General features: G+C 52.2%; 11 protein-coding genes across 11 annotated transcripts; 6 read left to right on the plus strand and 5 right to left on the minus strand.

The window, feature by feature from the left end:
* Positions 1-870: 870 nt before the first annotated feature.
* Positions 871-3,832, plus strand: CTAM01_14664 (phosphoenolpyruvate carboxykinase; the record flags this gene model as incomplete). Its single annotated transcript, XM_060530663.1, has 5 exons — positions 871-976; positions 1,180-1,228; positions 1,318-1,560; positions 1,667-1,700; positions 2,489-3,832. 5 exons carry the CDS (start codon positions 871-873, stop codon positions 3,830-3,832), a joined length of 1,776 nt encoding a protein of 591 aa, XP_060374748.1.
* A 571-nt stretch (positions 3,833-4,403) lies between these two features.
* Positions 4,404-5,370, minus strand: CTAM01_14665 (uncharacterized protein; the record flags this gene model as incomplete). Its single annotated transcript, XM_060530664.1, has 2 exons — positions 4,404-5,229; positions 5,318-5,370. 2 exons carry the CDS (start codon positions 5,368-5,370, stop codon positions 4,404-4,406), a joined length of 879 nt encoding a protein of 292 aa, XP_060374749.1.
* Positions 5,371-6,381: 1,011 nt separating this feature from the next.
* CTAM01_14666 (cytochrome P450) lies at positions 6,382-8,105 on the plus strand (the record flags this gene model as incomplete). The annotated part of the gene is made up of 4 exons (XM_060530665.1): positions 6,382-6,488; positions 6,565-6,809; positions 6,862-7,088; positions 7,155-8,105. The coding sequence occupies 4 exons, from the start codon at positions 6,382-6,384 to the stop codon at positions 8,103-8,105; spliced, it is 1,530 nt and encodes a 509-aa protein (XP_060374750.1).
* A 691-nt stretch (positions 8,106-8,796) lies between these two features.
* Positions 8,797-9,528, minus strand: CTAM01_14667 (JmjC domain-containing protein; the record flags this gene model as incomplete). Its single annotated transcript, XM_060530666.1, has 1 exon — positions 8,797-9,528. The coding sequence occupies one exon, from the start codon at positions 9,526-9,528 to the stop codon at positions 8,797-8,799; it is 732 nt and encodes a 243-aa protein (XP_060374751.1).
* Positions 9,529-10,088: 560 nt separating this feature from the next.
* Positions 10,089-11,723, plus strand: CTAM01_14668 (casein kinase II regulatory subunit; the record flags this gene model as incomplete). Its single annotated transcript, XM_060530667.1, has 3 exons — positions 10,089-10,122; positions 10,291-10,721; positions 10,851-11,723. The coding sequence occupies 3 exons, from the start codon at positions 10,089-10,091 to the stop codon at positions 11,721-11,723; spliced, it is 1,338 nt and encodes a 445-aa protein (XP_060374752.1).
* Positions 11,724-12,740: 1,017 nt separating this feature from the next.
* CTAM01_14669 (beta-xylosidase) lies at positions 12,741-12,947 on the plus strand (the record flags this gene model as incomplete). Its single annotated transcript, XM_060530668.1, has 1 exon — positions 12,741-12,947. The coding sequence occupies one exon, from the start codon at positions 12,741-12,743 to the stop codon at positions 12,945-12,947; it is 207 nt and encodes a 68-aa protein (XP_060374753.1).
* Positions 12,948-13,161: 214 nt separating this feature from the next.
* Positions 13,162-15,009, plus strand: CTAM01_14670 (beta-xylosidase; the record flags this gene model as incomplete). Its single annotated transcript, XM_060530669.1, has 8 exons — positions 13,162-13,400; positions 13,465-13,549; positions 13,599-13,659; positions 13,713-13,826; positions 13,893-13,941; positions 13,987-14,166; positions 14,218-14,855; positions 14,906-15,009. 8 exons carry the CDS (start codon positions 13,162-13,164, stop codon positions 15,007-15,009), a joined length of 1,470 nt encoding a protein of 489 aa, XP_060374754.1.
* A 584-nt stretch (positions 15,010-15,593) lies between these two features.
* CTAM01_14671 (uncharacterized protein) lies at positions 15,594-15,881 on the minus strand (the record flags this gene model as incomplete). Its single annotated transcript, XM_060530670.1, has 1 exon — positions 15,594-15,881. The coding sequence occupies one exon, from the start codon at positions 15,879-15,881 to the stop codon at positions 15,594-15,596; it is 288 nt and encodes a 95-aa protein (XP_060374755.1).
* Positions 15,882-16,123: 242 nt separating this feature from the next.
* On the minus strand, positions 16,124-16,336 carry CTAM01_14672 (uncharacterized protein; the record flags this gene model as incomplete). The annotated part of the gene is made up of 1 exon (XM_060530671.1): positions 16,124-16,336. The coding sequence occupies one exon, from the start codon at positions 16,334-16,336 to the stop codon at positions 16,124-16,126; it is 213 nt and encodes a 70-aa protein (XP_060374756.1).
* Positions 16,337-17,057: 721 nt separating this feature from the next.
* CTAM01_14673 (nuclear transport factor 2) lies at positions 17,058-17,908 on the plus strand (the record flags this gene model as incomplete). The annotated part of the gene is made up of 6 exons (XM_060530672.1): positions 17,058-17,067; positions 17,234-17,251; positions 17,356-17,420; positions 17,481-17,552; positions 17,626-17,724; positions 17,792-17,908. The coding sequence occupies 6 exons, from the start codon at positions 17,058-17,060 to the stop codon at positions 17,906-17,908; spliced, it is 381 nt and encodes a 126-aa protein (XP_060374757.1).
* Positions 17,909-18,382: 474 nt separating this feature from the next.
* Positions 18,383-19,258, minus strand: CTAM01_14674 (carbonic anhydrase; the record flags this gene model as incomplete). Its single annotated transcript, XM_060530673.1, has 3 exons — positions 18,383-18,984; positions 19,049-19,159; positions 19,243-19,258. 3 exons carry the CDS (start codon positions 19,256-19,258, stop codon positions 18,383-18,385), a joined length of 729 nt encoding a protein of 242 aa, XP_060374758.1.
* Positions 19,259-19,619: the final 361 nt, after the last annotated feature.

The following is a 19,619-nucleotide window of genomic DNA, read 5'->3' on the forward strand; positions in this document are numbered from 1 at the left end:
TTGCAGGATTGTGCATCATGATAGACGCTGTCGAAGAGAACATGGTAAAATTTGGCCCCTTCACTTTGCCTTGCCGCAACCACTTCCACCCCCCTAGCCCCGCGATAACATGGCCCGAAGGGAAACATGGCGGGCAAGTTCGGGCCCTCGTTATCTTGGGACGATGAGGCAATCCGATATGCCCTCGCACTCTTCAACTTGCTGCTGCATGTCTCTTTTTCTTCATTTTGTCTTTTTCCTACCTTTGCACTGCCCACACGCCCTCATCACACACCCCTGACACCCCTCTCTCCAACTTCCTCCACACATTTTCTCCCGTACCTAGTCGTGCTAGTGTATACTACACGCCTCCATTCCCAACCTAGGAAGGACCATGCAAAGATACGAAGTGACAAAGGGATCGAGACAAGACGTCCTCCCGAGAAGTCTTCCCCAACTCTCCCCGATTCTGTCCCTATTCCTCCTCTATCCCGAACCCGCACAGGGATCTACGCCCCTCCGCCGAACCCGAGATAATATCGTGAAGCTCGCAGCAACGGCAATTCGTCCAGTGACATCGGCGTCTTCGCCCCCGCGACTCCACACGCCGCGCCCGTTCTTATAAGTCCAAGACCCCATTCTGGCCCTTCTATCCTCGGCCCAGCTTCAGATCCAAGCCACCCAAAGCAGCTTTGTCTACACTTGTACTCACCAGTCTCACACTCCCATCTTACTCCGTCCACCCCGGCCAATTTATTCCAGAAGTGTGGATACGATTCCTTTCGCGATCCCTGAAAGCGGACGAGAACCACAAGCCTCCAAGCCTTGACCCAAACCATCTTCACCCGATCTCAAAGACCTACCCGTCCAACGACTCAATTCTTTATAACCATGAAGGATCCCGTCCAGAGAACTGCTTCTCCCTACACTGATCCCAAAGTTAAAGGCCCAAAGTCTCAGATTCTCGCAGAAGGAACCCAAGCAGACTTACGCAAGAGTACGTCCACACTACATCCCATCTCCGTTTTATCGTCATATACCCTCTTATACACCCATCCCCTTCCCGAGTTTTTCCACAACAACGCAAACTCAGTCTTGGTCTCATCCTTTCCTTATACCACTTGTCACTCCACCCAAAAAAAATATCACCATCATTCAATTTTACCAATCGACAAGTTGTAGCTAACATGGCGCCTTCAGTGATCGCTAGCAACGTTAACAAGACTCCTCTCCACCCTGGTGGTGTTGCGTAAGTTTCCCTGCTGTTTCTTGGTTCAGCAAGTCCAGTTTTTGGACAAAAAAAACACCAGAAATAGCTGGCTAACCCACAACTTGCAGTCCTCACCAGGAGCACACTGAGCTCGAGGAGGAGCTTCACGAGACCGCGCACATTGACTACGACCGTGTCGCCATTATCCCCAACCCTTCCGTCCCCGCCCTTTACGAAGATGCCCTCGTCTACGAGACCGGTTCCGCCATCACATCGAGTGGTGCCTTGACTGCCTACTCTGGAAAGAAGACTGGTCGTTCGCCTTTGGACAAGCGAATTGTCGAGGAGGACAGCTCCAAGAACAACATCTGGTAAGCTTCTCCCTCTCCAAAACCAGAGTTGTCAACACGCACAGCTTCAGAACGGCTGGCGCTGACCATTGAATGCGTAACTATTTGCTAACATGATGTTCACCAGGTGGGGCCCCGTTAACAAGCCCATGTCACCCGAGGTAAGAGAAATCGCAACCCAGATCGAGTCATGGTGCTGTGGGCACGCTTCCCCTTGGTCCTTTGTTTGTGTGGCTCGTCATCGGTTGGATATTCGCATTTCCCCCCAAGACACTCAGCCATGGCAACTGCGCTTGCACCCAAACAGAGCCGTCTGTCACGCGACCTTTCGGAGACAGCAAAAAAGTCACTCTGGAAAGTGTCTGGGCCCTTTTCTGCTGCAAGCTTGAGCCCTACTCTGAGTCAGCAGCGAAACGAACTCAGGCACTGCCGAAGATTTCTTTGCTGTCAATGAATGCGTCATGTTTCAGCTCGGCACTGCTACCGGTACGCACCTGCGCGCAGCAAGCAAAAAGTCCGCTACCGCTGGTCCTTTCTGCACAAATCCGAGGAACTGATGCAGGCGCATCGCATCGGTTCATGCCGGAGGGAACTCATCGAGATGGTCCTTCATCCAATGTTTTTCCCCGATGTTCCCCGCCAGGTTCCTCGGGTGCAGTTTGGCGACTGGGAGTGTCGTCATCAAAGGCTGCAACCCCTCCTCGTTCCCCTTTGGGCCTTGGGTGCAGCGCATGAGAAAAGAAGGCAGTTGGTTGCCGGCCCCGCACTTTCCAATGCAAAGCCGCGCTAAACCTTTTTCTCATGACTCCACTCCTGTCACCCATTCTCTCCTGCCACACCACCCCGCGTGCCGACGGCCTCCATGTTCCTGCTTCTCCCGGCGCTGGACCCACATCCAACGCCGGGGCCAACCTCTCTTTGAGCATTCGCTGACATGTGAGATTTCTAGGTCTGGAAGATCAACCGCGAACGTGCCATCGACTACCTCAACACCAGAAACCGTATCTACGTCGTCGACGGTTACGCCGGCTGGGATGAGAAGTACCGCATTCGCGTCCGTGTCATCTGCGCCCGCGCCTACCATGCTCTCTTCATGAGAAACATGCTCATTCGCCCTCCTCGTGAGGAGCTCGAGCACTTCCACCCCGACTACACCATCTACAATGCCGGCTCTTTCCCCGCCAACAGATACACCGAGGGTATGACCTCCGGCACCTCAGTCGCCATCAACTTCGCCGAGAAGGAGATGGTCATTCTCGGTACTGAGTACGCTGGTGAGATGAAGAAGGGTGTCTTCACCGTCCTCTTCTACGAGATGCCTATCAAGCACAACGTCCTCACTCTGCACTCCTCTGCCAACGAGGGCAAGAACGGCGATGTTACCCTCTTCTTCGGTCTGTCCGGCACTGGCAAGACCACTCTCTCTGCCGACCCTCAGCGCGCCTTGATCGGTGACGACGAGCACTGCTGGAGTGACCGCGGTGTCTTCAACATTGAGGGCGGCTGCTACGCCAAGACCATCGGCTTGTCAGCCGAGAAGGAGCCCGATATTTTCGGCGCCATCCGCTTCGGCTCCGTCCTTGAGAACGTTGTCTTCGACCCCGAGACCCGTGCCGTCGACTACGATGACTGCACCCTGACAGAAAACACCCGCTGCGCCTACCCCATCGAGTACATCAGCAACGCCAAGATTCCCTGCATGTCAGAATCTCACCCCACCAACATCATCCTCCTCACTTGCGACGCCCGCGGTGTCCTGCCTCCCATCTCCAAGCTCGACCGCGCCCAGACCATGTTCCACTTCATCTCTGGTTACACCTCCAAGATGGCCGGAACTGAGGACGGTGTCACCGAGCCCCAGGCCACTTTCTCCTCCTGCTTCGCCCAGCCCTTCCTGGCCCTGCACCCCATGCGCTACGCCAAGATGCTTGCCGACAAGATCGAGCACCACAACGCCAATGCCTGGCTCCTCAACACCGGTTGGGTCGGTGCCGGTGCCGCTCAGGGAGGCAAGCGCTGCCCCCTCAAGTACACCCGTGCCATCCTCGACGCCATCCACTCTGGCGAGCTCGCCAAGGTCGAGTACGAGACCTACGAAGTCTTCAACCTCCAGGTCCCCAAGACCTGCCCAAGTGTCCCCGACGAGCTTCTCAACCCCAAGGCTGCCTGGACTGCCGGCAACGACAGTTTCAACACCGAGGTTAAGAAGCTTGGCACCCTCTTCAACGAGAACTTCAAGAAGTACGCCAGCGAAGCGACCGAGGAGGTCGTCAAGGCCGGTCCCGTCGTTTAAAGCGCAAGCATGCTCTGAGTTGATTAGCGATCATATTTATGGATTTATGAAGGACTCTTTTCTTTAATCATCTTTTGGGTACAACTTTGGGAAATCAGGATGTGTCGTCGACATAGTTCCGACACGAACATAATTGTCGCGTGGATTGGATACCGCGGCAAGTTTTGGGGATTTGGTGTCAAAACGGAGTGATATCTGTTCTGTGCTTCATTTCATAGAATGAGAATGAGAATAAACATGAAGCAAAATTACCGTTCCAAATTTTGAATGTGAATGTTCCGACCCACCAATGTTTATTATCAACCTTATTGAACTATACTGGCTGTAGTGCACCGATTTGAGCAAAATTCGATACCTCTCTCAGAACTTGTCACTAGCCAGCTTGTTCTCAACTAGCCCCAGGGGGGAAATTTGTAACAAAGTTATGAACTTCATCAAGGATGTAAGTTGCAACCAGTCATCTCTCAGCGTCAATGTGCGCACGTTGTCAAGTGATGATGTCTCGTAACTTTGTAGTTTTGTATGTTCTCTCAGTCTAGGTTCTTCCTCTTTTTCTCATAGCCCCCCGCATCTACCAATCCCTAGATGAAATTTTCTCCGCCACGATCCATCTCACAGACCCAACAGGTGGCATATATATCTCCTTACCGCTCTTAAACTCCCACCCTTCAGTCCGGCCGCCACACGACTTCATCAACGCCTCTACTTCGTCCGGCGTCCGCGTCCTCAGCGCAGAAATGTACCCGTCAAACACCAACACAAACGGAATGATCGGAATGAGATAGGTGAAAATGAGGACGGAGAAGCTGCGTAGCCTCCATGCGTAGAGCGGCGCGAAGATGAAGCAGCCGATACCGAGGATCGCGGGCATGATGAAGGACAAGAGGTCGCGGCCCTGCAGCTCCATAATAGCGAAGCCGTCCGACGTCTCGAGTGTATTCTTCAAAATCGCCTTCGCCAGCGGGTCGTCAAAGTGGTGGAACGCCAGATTAAACAGCCGAAACACCTTTTTGCCCTTGGAGGTATACCCGTCGACCAGCTCGCGCGGCGCGTGCGCGGCGTCGACGCTCTTTGGCTCGTAGCCGATATGCTCGCTGCGCGCGGCGGCGCGGGCCCAGGACTCGGTGTTTGGGTGCAGGTCCGTCAGCACGAAGTCGACGTTGGGCTGCTTCTGGGCGGTGAGGTGGCGGTTGACGAAGCGCTCGATGGCCGGGGTGGGACCGCCGGAGCCGGCGCAGAAGTCGATGAAGGTGTAGGAGGGGAGGCGAGGACCGAGGACGTGCTGGAGGATCTGGGCGGCGACGCGGGCCGGGGAGGAGGTTTGGAGGACGGGGACGCGGTAGACCCAGGCTGCGTGGAGGCCTTCTTGGACGTAGGCTCGGAGGAAAGAGGGGAACCTGGGGTTGGGAGAGGATGTGTTAGCATTCTGCGATAGACAGAGAGAATTGTGAAAGGCGAGAGTAGGAATTGGGAGGCGCAACTCACCAAGGCTGGTCGTCAATCTCAAAGAGGTGGAATCGCGGGACGAGAGGCGCCATCGTGATGACGTCGAGATGCAAGTAGCTGTCGTAGCAGGATTTCGTTTAACACTGGTGGCCGGTTGAGCAGTTAATGTAGTTGATTGTACTGGTAGAAGAGTTTAGGTGACCAAATCACATGCAAAGCGTCCGATGTGTAGCTCCTTGCAAATCGGCTGGAGGTTCAATCTGGCGGCCACGAGGGCTTTATTACACGGTGCTTCTTGTTGAGACAGATGGAAGTTCGTAGCAGAATTGGGGTCCCCCTGTGCCCTGCCGTTAGCCGGCACGGGGTGGCGGGTGCGGGAGCTATCGCATTCGCTAGTGCTGAGCTCGAGACAGGGAAAGCTCCAGCCCGGGCATGGGTCCGACCCCCCCAAGCTCCGCTAGAAACGTGCCCACTAGGTATCTCATCAGTTCACCACGACGGAAGCAGCACCTGAGACCGACCTGGGTTCCAAAGAACAAGGTGATCACAGGCTAGATTGATTTGGCACATCGTTGAAGTCTGGTTGTAAGTACCCTTGACGGTATCATGGCGCGTAAGGTCAAGAGTTCTTGGAAAAGAACGTCAACATGATGGCGGGGAGCTACCTTATCCTTAAAGGTAACAAGGGCCAAGGGCTTGAAGTTTCGACAGGGGTGAGATGTTTAGTGTACGCAGTAATGTGGACTTACTCGGGAGCGGTGCAATGGAACTCTGAGTTCCCCCGTCGGGGATGCAAGCTACCAATTGCTCCCCTCCCACTGGTCAGCGCCTAGGTATTGAGACGTTGGGGCCATTGGACAATCGTGTTGGCCTTCGTCTTCGTCATCATATACTTCGTGGTATCATTCTTCCTCACCCCTCCTCAACGCCTTCCTTCCACCATTCCTTTTCTGGCCGAGTTTAGTCAAGATCGAGAAGCTAGAAGTTACAGTCTTTCACTTACGGTAAATTGGGTCTCAAGTACGGATGGTGTCTTCGGCACATATTGTAGTGGAAAGTCGTCCCATATCTCCATTACGAGAGATCAAGGACATCGCCTCGTGATGGCCCTGGTCAATGCCTCAGCAGCCGTCGTAGTGGTTGCGATCTCACTCCTAATATACGCCATCTTTGGTCAGCCAAAGCTGAGGAGGAATGGCGTCCCATTACGGTCAGTTCACCAACTTTCAAGCCTGTTGAGCTACCTATTGAATACACCGTTTGGTTGGATATTGACTTTGGCCTAGACGACCTCCTAATACACTGCCGCTCGCCGGAAATGGCATCATCTTCCTCAGAGATCGCCAGAAGCTATTCGACTGGTTCACCAAGTGTGAACAACTTTACGGCTATGAAACGCTGCAAATCTCTGTTCCCAGTCTACCTCCAGGGGTCATCATCAGCGATCCCAAGAACCTAGAATACGTCTTCAAGAACGAGGGCATATTTGCCAAGGGGGAATTCTTCAAGGGGAGATCGAGGGACTTGTTTGGTGGGTCTTAGTGCCTCTCGGTATTGATGATCACTCCGCTTACGGGCCACAGGTAATGGCATAATCAATGTTGATGGCGACCTGTGGAAGGTCCAGAGAAAGGCCGGCCTCAATTTCCTCAATACCTCGAACCTGAGAGTTCTCACAGACGTGGCGTTGCCACAGTATCTATCTCAGAGTGTCGCCTACCTTGGAAGCCAGTCAGGTAATGATGTGGTGGACTTGCAGGCAGTCTTCCACGAAATCACGACCCAACTCATGGGCAAGATGGCTTACAACGTATGTTGGCATGCTTCTCACAGTCCATTCTGTCCTTCTCATTGCTCCATCTAACACATGACATAGATGGAAATGCACGCAGAAGACACGTTTGGCCTGTCCTTCGACTACGCATCAGGTGCGACTGCAGAGCGGTTCCAGAATCCAATGTGGTTCCTCACAGAGATCCTCACAGGAGCACGTCTGAGGAAATCCATCTCTGTCGTGAAATCCTTTGGACAGAGCATAGTCTCCAGTGCGATGACGGACAGAAAAGCGTCTCCCAAAACCGCGCCAGACGTCTCACAAGATCTGGGGAGCGACAGGCTCGACAACATATCCGGCAGTTTAGTCCAGTCATTGCTAGACACCATTGGAGACGAGCAGCTAGTTGCCGATGCCGCGCTGAATTACCTCTCGGCAGGCAAAGATACCACGGCGCAGGCTCTGACGTGGACATTCTACCTGCTCATGCAGCACCCGGAGGTTGTAGCCAAGATCCGCGAGGAGGTCGACGACATTAAACAGCAAAGTGAGGAGGACTCACTTGAGAAAGCCATTGCGGAACGGGGTAACCCGAATACGATGCCGTACGTCTTCTCAGTCTTTTACGAAGCGCTGCGCATCTTCCCACCGATCCCTTTCGAAATCAAACAGGCTGTTCAGGCGACAACGCTACCGGACGGCACCTTTCTACCCCAGAACTCCGTCATTGTCTGGTGCACCTGGGCGATGAACCGCTCGCGCACCACATGGGGCTCTGATGCGGACCAGTTCCGGCCCGAGCGATGGCTGGTCGACGGTAAAGTCATCAACAAGAGCACCTCCGAATTCCCAGTCTTCAACGGCGGGCCAAGAACATGTTTGGGGAAGAAGATGGCTGAGATCATTGCTGTGCAAGTAATTGCTACCGTAGCTGGTCTCTTTGATTGCGTGAGAGTCGATGAGTCGACGAGAGTCAGCAAGAGTAGTCTTACCTTGCCGATGAAGGACGGCCTGCCCTGTTTTGTACAACGTAGACCTGATGTCGAATTTTAAGCCATCAATCTTCCGCTTTTGAGGGTTCTCGTTCCCTTTGGTGGTCACTTTTGAAACTATTGAAGGCAGGTAAGTCAGAGGATGGGATAGGGGACACGACGTTGCTTCCGGAGGATCATCGATAACGGGTAGGGACCACTGTCGCATGTCTGCACCCCCGGTTGAAAGAACAGAATGCAAAACATCATTCTTTGGTCCATCAGGGTCTAAATGATCAAAAATTATGCTTCAACAGCAAAAAAGTTACAAAAATTATAGCACAACCTGGTTTCGATCCAGAGACCTCTGGGTTATGAGCCCAGCGCTCTACCCCTGAGCTATTGTGCTTTGATGTGGGGCTGATTGCTGAAGGTCTTCACTTAGACTAACAATCATCGATGCCCGCTCGCTCCGCACAGCACTTAGGTCTAGAATCCTGCACCTTTGTAATCGCGTGTCATTTGTGGAAATTCTCAGACATTGAGTAGAAGCAAACTGTGACGTTTAAGTGTTATAATAGTTTGAGGTATCTTTTCTGCCTTTAGATTGTTGCTTATTGACCAGTACAAGTTGGGGAAGTACACCAGTACACGTGAGGTATCACCAAGTCAGACCGTTTGTACGCAGACAAAGTCTTAACAGATTAATTACAGAGACACAAAAAGCCTATTATGAGCTAAAGCTTTGGACACCCTTTCGAGTCTTCTTTTGACTACCTGAACCACCAATTCACGGAGGCATTCAACCTCCCATCATGATGTCTACTCTTGACACTATGCCACCAACCTTTGGGGATGAAGAGAGCATTTCCAGGGCCCAATTGAGCCTCTGTAATATCCGCGTGGCTCTCCGATCCCCAGACAGCTGTGTTCATTGCTACCCTCTCGCGGCCCTCCATCATTTCCGTCGATCTGATGCGACTACTCCCCGACTGCTGAAGCTGAGCCTGTATCTGACGATACAACCGATCGCCAGATGACGGCGGTAGCAGGCGGACTGTTTTGCTGCCAACAAGTTGACAGAATAAATTAGGGTTCGGATCGCGGTGTAGCGGGGTATATGTCGGCTCCAGCCCAAGCCACAAGCTCGAATTGTATACGTCGCCTTTACCGGCTTCCAAGACAATGCGTGGGACAGGCAGGTCTTCCTGGAGTTCTAGAGGTAGGTCCGGGAGTTGAGCCTGGGCTATGTAAAGCTGCTTGATCTTCTTCTCGTGCAGGCTGTTGAATTCCGCAGCCTTGAGAAGAAGTTGCAGGGGAGCAACGAATGACGAGAACTTTGGCTCCGAGGCATCTGGGTGGGATGCTGCGTGGACGATGCCTGCTAGCACTGCACCCATGGGATCCGGATCAGACGCGAGCCATGCAAGAAACTGTTGTGTTGTGTTCACTATAACTCCAGAATCGTCGGCGCTCTGAGGACTTATGAACTCGTATGGGAACATGTGGTGGGCGAATTGGTTCATATAGGGAGTGAATTTGGCGGTGGGTTTCTGGTTAGCGTCTTGAGTTTGGGCGAACCATTTTGAAGATGCCGAGAAGGAACTCTGCTGAGCAGGGTTGGAGGACTGGCCAAATAGGAGGGGTTTTTCTTGTGTGAATGAAGATCTTCGAAATTCTTCGATATTGACTACCTCGAATGAAGATTTTGTAGCTTCTACCGAGTGTAATGTTGAAAACCCACGTCGAATTTGGGGGGGCCTGGATGAAGTGAGCGCGTGGCAACAGCCGCGGGCAAGAAGCCTCATGTCTGAGAGCATCTACTGAAGGACCATAGTCTTAAAGAAAATAAACGAGAACAAGAATTGTTATGTATCATAGAACGAGCCATCAGCAAGCTAAGAAGAGCAGTGATGGGCGAGCAATTCGACTTGATTTGACATGGCTACGTACCTAGACACATACGTCTCGGTGAGTAGCAATGAATCAGTGGAAGCGAGAAGGAGTACCCTCACCGAGAAGATCGGCGAAGGGAACAACTAGAGGCCCGCTCACCGAAGGACCGATGGAGTGCGCACAGACCAGCATAGTGATTGGACGTAATCTCAGCGGGCTGGGCTTCGTGAGGCACCGCAGTCCACAGCCCACCCACCACAACTACAGCTTTTGCTGAGAGGCTCCAAATACCGCTTCTCTCCCCTGCCGCCAGAAAAAAAGGACGGGGAAGTATTTCTCTGTATCGCAACTCAAGTCTGATCAGTACACAGCATCCGACCGCTCGCGAAACCATTCCTCGATCTCGCAACTTCCCCATCGTCCTTCGCGCTCGACATGCGCCGCACTTGACCCGTCACGCCCCCCAACTACCCCGCCACCTTTGCGCCCCTGCTGGGAGACCATCGATATCCAAAGCAGCTGTTCGGAGACCATCGCTGTCCTCCATCCGACGACTGTATCGCGCGTGCTTGCCCGCGTCGCAACCCAACCCATTTTTAAACGACACCCCGTCAATACCATCACCTTGGATTACCTCGACGACATGTCCACCTCTTCGGGGGCCCCGGAGTCTTGGATATCTTCCTTTTGCTCTCTCCTTGGCCATGAATACTTCGCTGAGGTTTCTGAGGAGTTCATCGAGGATGACTTCAACCTCACTGGCCTGCAGAATCAGGTCGCGATGTACAAGGAGGCACTCGAGGTACGCAGGCTGTTTCTTTCTCGCTTAGATTTTCTTTTTTCTTTTGTTCTTCTAGAGATTGGGAGCTCAAGCGACCTTTTCAGCCCCCAGGCTGCGCGATAGACGTCAATGCTGACCTGACCTGCATAGATGATCCTTGATGTGGAGCCTGAAGAGGACGAGGACGAAGAGGAGGAGGAGGATGAAGACGAAGACGAGAACGACTCGGGAGATCAAGACCGACTCGGCCCCAGACACGACCGGAGACAACATAGCCGCATGGCTAGCGACCTAAGTGTTATCGAGTCTTCCTCCGAGATGCTTTACGGCTTGATTCATCAGCGATTCATTTGCTCGAGGGCGGGCATTCAACAGATGAGCGAGAAGTATGAGTTGGGCCATTTCGGCTGCTGCCCCCGTACCAACTGCGATCAAGCGAGAACACTCCCTGTCGGTCTCTCTGATATTCCCGGCGAAGACACCGTGAAGCTGTTTTGCCCTTCCTGCCTCGACGTCTACGTCCCTCCCAACAGCCGTTTCCAAACCGTCGACGGTGCCTTCTTCGGCCGTACCTTTGGCGCCCTCTTCCTCCTCACATTCCCGGAATACGACCTCACTAAGCGTGGGGCCGAGGTTCTCAGCAGCGGCGGCGCTCGTATTAACGATGATTCGCTCGAGATGATCAATGGCATGTACGCTAAGAACATTGCACCGGGCCTGGGCGCTGGACGTATATATGAGCCCCGTATTTACGGCTTCCGCGTTTCCGAGATTGCAAAATCAGGCCCTCGGATGCAGTGGTTGAGGGACAGGCCGGATAGCATGACCGAACTGGACGAGGCGCGTCTGTACGCGGATGGACACCCCGATTCAGACGATGACGAGGAGAACCTGAACGGCAACGGCCGGCCTACGCCCCGTCGCCGTGCTCCTGGCAATGCGCGCCTCCGTGCAACGCAACGCCAGGCGCAGAATGGCAGCCCGATGGCTGTGGAGACGAACGGTGCAGAGTCGGAGCTTTAGGACTTGGTTTGGAAAACGATTCGTACTTATGGGACCGGTAGTCCTCCAAGGTTGGGCGGCGAGTGTGGCACCGCGCCAGGATGGAGGCAACAGGCCAGAGAGAGAAAGATGTCGGTGCAGATCGAGCGAGACGGTCAATACGGCTGCTCTGCATAAGGTAGATGGCGTTTAGGAGGCACACCCCGATCTCCGTTGATGAAAGAGGCACGGCGTTGCTAAGGGAGATGCATTACTGAAGTAAACAACTCATGCCGTTACACGAACTCTGGTTTCAACTCCTTTTGCAGGCAATGGTGCCTGTTGTATAGGCTGAATGCGACGGCCATTGCATTTCTGGGCCTCGGGACACAGAATATAGACTGCATGCAATTCGACGGTCAAAAACAACGACTCTTCATCTCGCTCTCATCGCGATGCATGGAGACAATACCTCTACACAACGCTCGGCGGCAGATCTCCTTGTAGGTAGCGATGGCCCCCGTGAAAACCACATCCTGCCCATGGGGTCAGCTTCTCGATGTCCACGTTGCGTCTTTCCTTGCCCTGCATACTAGTAACGTATCACTGGCCTGGTATTCTCCATTTCACCCCGCCCCCTCCTCCCACCTGCTCCTCTCCTCCCGGTCGCGTATTTCCCGGATCGCCATCATGCTTAATGCCCCAGACGATCCTCCTAGACCCACAAACCCATGCAGAATATATTCGATGAGAGGACTATACGGCCCCGGGTGAATGCTAGACAAATCTACGATCGAGCCTCTCTTCATTTATCCTATGCCTGCCATTTACCCGGATGATGTCACCCTGTACCGACGATGCGGGGACTCGAGCTAGGCTTGTTTGTTGGCAGATATCCCGAGCATGTTTGATGCGATTACCATGGCCTTCTAGTTCGCCTATAAGTCGCCCATCTAGTCCCGAATGTAACTACTGAGTGTCATATCTTGGAGAGAAGGGCATGTCACTTGCATTATAGTAGACATTATGTTTTCACTTGTAACATTGGCCGTGTGGCTGATGTGGCTTTCAGTGTCAGAGGGATCTAACTCGACCTTTTATAACCCAATAATCCCAGGGTTTCATCCAGATCCTAGCTGTATATTTGTCCCTGAGTGGAATGATACCTTCTTCTGCGCATCCTCTAGTTTCAATGCATTCCCGGGTATACCACTCCATGCTAGTAGAGACTTGCAGAATTGGAAGCTAGTCGGTATGTTTCAATGACCTGTGAGGGTGAATACTTCATTAACATGGTCTAGGGCACGTCTTGAACAGGGAAGAACAGCTCCCTCGACTTGTTGAGACAAACCGATCCACAAGGCAAGTCTCTCGGGGTGAGAAGAAAGCTTGCCGCGCCTGACAGAATTCAGTGGTATTTGGGCACCGACACTGCGCTATCACGATGATACGTTTTGGCTTGTTACGACTCTTGTAGACGATGACAGAGACGCGACAGATGCTTCGCGGTGGGACAACGTATGATCCGATCCACGTTCTTCTCCTTGACTCATCTAACTCAGTTCTCGGGTCCAAGATTATCTTCAAGGCGCAAGATCCTTTTAATCCGGAATCTTGGACCGACGCGGTCCATTTTGAGTTTGAAGGATACGATACGGAGCCATTTTGGGACGATGATGGTAAGACATACATCAATGGTGCCCACGCCTGGAAGATCGGGTATGTGTTATGGAAATGAGAGCGACCCTCGGAGGAAAAAACACAAACGCTGAAACGATACAAGACCGTGGATTCAGCAGGCGGAGGCCGATCTCAACACCGGGAAAGTCGGCGAATGGAGAACTATCTGGAATGGCACAGGCGGCATGGTCTGTGATGAGTCCTCTGGAGACTTCCTCAGGGCTGACATGGGAATAGGCACCCGAAGGACCACATATCTATCGTAAAGATGGCTACTACTATCTTCTGGCTGCCGAAGGTGATTCCAAATGAACATTCTGTGGGCTCCGAAAGCTAATGGCAAGTTGAAAGGCGGCACTGGGCTTGGCCATATGGTCACGATGGCCCGCTCAGAGAGTATTGGTGGTCCGTATCAGTCAAATCCATTGAACCCTGTTCTGACCAACGCCAATACTACCAATTATTGTTAGCAAAGCGCAAAGAGTGCTCTCTTTCCAAGTTGGCTCTGCAGGCGAGGCTAATGGAGATCAGTTCAAACTGTCGGACACGCAGATCTATTTCAAGATGCCTCTGGGAATTGGTAAGGAGCTCCACCATTGTACTTCGAGTAGCTAATGAGAATCAGGTGGTGTGTTGCCTTGGGCACGAGATCAGGGCCAGAATGGCGCAACTTTCCAATGGGCCGAGAGACTGTCATGACTTCGGTAACGTGGAACGAGGGGGAATGGCCATACTTTACCCCCATCGAAGGGAAGATGAGTGGCTGGGAGATGCCGCTTGAGAATCTGGATATTGAAGGCCCCGGGTACGTATTACATCTTTTCCCTCTCAAGAAGACTTCTGCTAACCAAGCTAGCCCATGGATCTCACTGGGAGAAATTGAAGGCGACGCGTTTGACTTCTCTCCGAATTCGACCCTTCCAGCTCACTTCACGTATTGGCGGTATCCGATCGAAAGCTCATACATAGTTTCACCGCCTGAGAAGCCCAACAGCTTACGTCTGATACCCTCCAAACTCAACCTCACCGCTCTAAATGGGAACTACGCGGGTCCCGATGGCCAGACATTCATTGGAAGAAGACAGCAAGACACGCTCTTCTCTTATAGCGTCGAGCTTGACTTTCAACCAACCGAGGAGGAGGAAGAGGCCGGCGTTACGGTGTTTCTTACGCAGAACCATCACCTTGATCTCGGCGTTGTCTTGCTGCCCGCGAGCGCAAGTACGCAGGCCTTCCCTGGCCAGAATTTGACGACGGGGGGAAATCCGACTGATCTCAAGCTTCAATTTCGGTTCCGAGCTATGTCGTATGTTGCTGTTCCCACTGATATCGTGGCACCAGTACCGGAGGACTGGCTTGATAAACCACTCAGATTGGAGATTCGGGCTGTCAACATGACACATTACTCGTTCTCTGCTGGGCCAGCTGGGTCAGCTTTCCAGACCAAGAATCTTCTCTACGCCTCCAACGATGCGGTTAGTTGGGGTTTCACAGGTATGCCGCTTTCTCTTTCTGAATCAAAGCTTTCGCTGATAGCTCAACAGGTGTATTCCTCGGGGTGTATTCGACTAGCAACGGGAGGACAGGAAATACGCCTGCTTATATCTCAAACTGGAATTACACCCCCGAGGTGCAGTTCAGAGATTGAAAATCACCAACCAGATCGGACTTTTCAAAAGTTGGATATGTTTAAAAAGGAAGCTACAAGTAGATTCTCTGTACTGGTCCTTGTACACAGCAATCTTTCCAAACTCTCGTTCTCTTCGGTGATCAAGATCGCGGGTACACATTCACGTCAACAAACTGACCCGGAGAATCATATGCTTTCTCTGGCAGATCACAACAACAACGGCAAGATGGCCGAGCGGTCTAAGGCGCTAGCTTCAGGTGCTAGTCAAGTAATTGGCGTGGGTTCGAATCCCACTCTTGTCATTAAGTTTTGCTGATGGAGATATCATCGAGGTATGACGTGCCTGGGGGCCGAAAACATTATATTCCCCTTAACGTTCACAATGATGTCTATTCCGGGATATTATAGCACCCCATGCCTACCTTGAAGGATTGGATGTTCTATTTTGGTCTCTTGACCGCCTCCGATTTGAGTATATGGGGTGGTTAAGTACGACCTTGCCCATATTGTTCTCTAGCGGCCGCGATGGTCATGATTGTGGGACTAATCCATGATATGTTCCTTAAGGAATCAGTGTGGCATGCCCACGTCTAGATGTATGTTCAACATAAGGATGGCAGGAGCTGGCTCATAGAGAGTGTCGACACTTTCTTTGCATAGGCTGCTAACGTCATTAAGAAGCAATAGACAAGAGTAGAGCATCTGCAATTCCCTGGCTTTATTCGAGATTGATGCTTCGGCACACATGAGTCACTCAGCCGCTCGAGACCAACGAGCAGTTGGTCCGACGTGAGAGTCACCTCCACGTCCTCGGAGCAGCACTCCATGTCGCTCGTCGAGCAACTCGGAAGACGATGAAGGAAAGATATCACCAAACAACAGGCCAGCATGCTCAAACAGACAGAGTAACTCTCATAGTACATGTTTATTGTTTCTACATGGGTGTACATAGTACAGTCCTTCCTAATCTAGCAGGTTCATCAATCAAAGTGAAGGTTAAGGGATCTATTGATATCCAGGTTAGCTAGTGCTTTCGTGCTAACAAACGCTTGATTAAGTTTTGCTTCAAAGCTACATTCAGACTGTTGAGCTTGATAAATTGAATCAACATAGTATATTCTGTTGGCCGTTCTTAATGGAAGAGTTGATCATCAACGTAGCAACCCGCGATGGAGTCAAATTTGTTAAGAAAAAATGAGACCAAATGCTTACCGAGCAGGGAAAATTCTGTGAACAGAATGTAGTGAAGTGAGTAAAAATCCGAGGTAAAGCCCTCGTGTCGCCTGAAGGCAGGATGCGCAGGAGATACCATGAACGATTTGAGTACTCTGATACAGTCGACCATTGAGATTCTCAAAAGAGATCGATACTCGGTTTGGTTCGTCCTTTATATCGAAGTGAGGAAAAAAGCCGCGACTGGAGAGAGACAGAAAAGATTTTTGTAGTCAAGGTCTCGGTGGTGCACGGCCCATGCGGAACGGGCTCGCTTACTTCAGATGATGGGGACAGTTGAGTTGAGCCTTAGGCAGATGGCGGCTCCCCATCAAGGACTGTTTAGCTGCATCTATCCCTCGAAACAAGAATCACCCCGCTATTTATGCCAGTATCTACCGTATAGCACTTGCACAATCGCATGCTGACAGTCGAAGCGGTTGCCCAGTAGGTTACAGGTGTCAGAAGTTCAGAACCCCACCATTAATACTGGGCACCTAAACCCAAAGACCAGGTAGGCACTGCCCTATGCCTAAAACCAGGAAGTTGCCCGACAGGTGACGTTAGGTACCTGACCACAGTGACCAAGTGCCCAAGCACACAAGGCAAGGTACCTTAGCCTCCCGCCTTCCATTGCGTGTGTGCTGTGCGCCGCGCCCCTGCCATTCGATTGTGTTAGTTCCCCCCTCTTTGCCCACCACCCCTCCTTCGTTGCTCAGCCTGGCGACCGGCGAAAGCTCTCCTCCGACAAAAGTCTCGATCGCTTCAAACCCACCGTAAACAAACCGACCCCTCCTTCCGACCCGAAACCCCCTCGTCTTCAACACACCTATCCCCTTTCCAAATCAGACAAAATGGCGAACAGTAAGTAAGATGTGCACTCAACCGTCCCCGTCACTGCTGTAGCTGTTGTCTTTGCGCGTGCGCTCGCTCTGTGTGCTGCCCCGCATCTCCATGATGTTTTCGTCCTTTTTTTGCGCTTCATCAGACCAAGAAAATAGATAGATAGCTAACCGATGCCTTTTCGCAGACTTCGAGGAAATCGCAAGTAAGTGTTTCCATACTCGATAGCCGAGATAGCCCGCACCGCAATGCCGTTTGCTTGCCCTTCTTCGACAAAGAAGACACTGACGGCCTCCACAACGCAAACAGAGCAGTTCATCGAGTTCTACTACAACCAGTTCGACTCGGACCGCAAGGGACTTGCCAGCCTCTACGTGAGAAATCTACTGCTACATAGTCATCCGGGCATTCACTGACAACGATAATAATAATAGCGGGAGCACTCTATGCTGACTTTCGAGTCTGCTTCTTCCCTTGGTGTCAACTCCATCGTTGAGAAGCTCACCGTGTGTACTCCCAAAGAGAATGCGCAAATTCAATGCGCCGCCTGCAGTCCCCTCACTGACCCCTTTACAATAGTCCCTCCCCTTCGAGAAGGTCAAGCACCAGGTCACCACCCTCGACGCCCAGCCCACCGCTGATGGCGGCATTATCATCCTCGTCACTGGCCAGCTTCTGGTACGTATATGACATGCCCTGCGGCTGTTCCACCGTTGCAACTCTTTATCTAACCCAAGAAAAATAGGTCGATGAGGAGCAGCGCCCCATGAACTACACTCAGGCTTTCCAGCTTCTGCGTGATCCTGCCTCTGGCAGTTACTTCGTCTACAACGACATTTTCAAGCTTGTCTACGGTGCATAATTCTCCACGCACTCTAGGAGAATACGATTTGATGAGGCCTAATATCTGATTTCGAGGGACCGGGCATGGCTTAAGGCAGGATAAAAGAATCTCTGTCTCCTTCGATTTCTCATTCCCATGAATCTACGCCGGGTTGAGGCGAGCACGTTGGCAAGGATACCATTTCACGTTTCCAGGAATCCCAAGACGGCTCTGTTCATACATGGCTCTTTAGAGAACTGGGAAAATACCCCTATTATTATCACATGAACTCAAAGACCTATTACGCCCCTTGATATTCTTGTATGACTTTGTGGCCTTGATTTTGCCTGTCATTCCGTTTCCTGCGCCTCGCATAAATTTCAGTACAAGAATGGAAACCCGAAGATGGAAATCAAACATCGCCCCTCAAAGGCTATCTTCAGACAAGTGGTCACCGTATCTAGACGGCACCATTGGTGTTACATCATCATCGCTTTGCCGTTCTTTCCACCCTCAACGGACCTGCATGTGGGCGTCTCCGCTGTCACGGAACACGAGCTGAGCGTGTTGACCGCGGACGATCTCCTCTTCCCCACCTCCGTTCTTGATAATGCCGTTCCGAGTGGCACCCGGGCCCATGGTTCCGAACCCAAGGTCGCGGATACGGCCACTCGCGATGTCGAAGATGCAGCCGTGGACAGTCATGCCTCGCTCTTTGATAGCCTCTTGAACGGTGAAGTTGGCCATGAGCACATTGACACCAGTCTCGACGTTCATCTCTGCGATACGGACAGCCTTGCGGTCCTCATTCTTGATGGCGTCGAGCTCCTTTGCGTTTTGAGCGCGGACTGTCTTCAAGGGAGTGAGCCAGGTATCGAGCACGCCTCCGACACGGGAGTCGCCCAACGCCGCCTTGGCACCGCCGCAGGCTGAGTGACCGCAGAGCACGACGTGCTTAACCTTGAGGTGGGCAACAGCGTACTCGATGACGGCCGAGGTGTTGATGTCTGTGGGGGCTACGATGTTGGCGATGTTGCGATGGACGAAGACGTCGCCGGGTTGGAGACCCAAGATTGTTGTCTCGGGAACACGAGAATCAGAGCATCCTAGCCACACTTTGTGTCGACATGCGTTAGCATCAGAGCTTAAGGAGGACGCTGGCATTGCAGATGAACTTACAGATTGAAGGCGACTGCCCCGAGGCAAGGTTCTTGAAGAACGCAGGATTCTGGTGTGATTTGTACCCAGCCCAAGCTTGGTTAGAGCTCAGGGCATAAAGGAACTTGTTCTCTTTATCCATGACGATGGAATGTCAGCATGTTGTCTTGAAGTAGGACTATTTGCCCAGGGAGGTGAGATTGTCGGGTACTTACGGTCATGGAAAGCCATTGTGATCGAATGTACACTGACGCAGCCGGACTCAATGTAAGAGCAACGCTGCGGGGTATCTAGATGAATTCGACTACGACTCGGTCGATAGTCGGGAGGACGCAATAGCTGATTCTAGTGTGCAAGCAGGAAAGTATTACGTGTTGCTCCTGTGTCCGGATGCTGTGTGCAGGCAACCTGGCTGAGACCTGCCCAGCTGCAGAGATAGTAATGATATATGAGACCCTTGATTGACGCTCGTTTCTGCTGCGAGGTAGAGAAGCCGGGCCGGTTCACTACTGGAAAGGAGGAGCTGATTTCTGACTGTACACACAGAGCACGACAGACGTCAAAGTTGTCGGACGTCCTTGGCTACGAGGTA

Source organism: Colletotrichum tamarilloi (assembly GCF_030869305.1).
Source record: "Colletotrichum tamarilloi strain Tom-12 chromosome Unknown Scaffold_130.1, whole genome shotgun sequence".
Classification (NCBI taxonomy): Eukaryota; Fungi; Ascomycota; class Sordariomycetes; order Glomerellales; family Glomerellaceae; genus Colletotrichum; species Colletotrichum tamarilloi.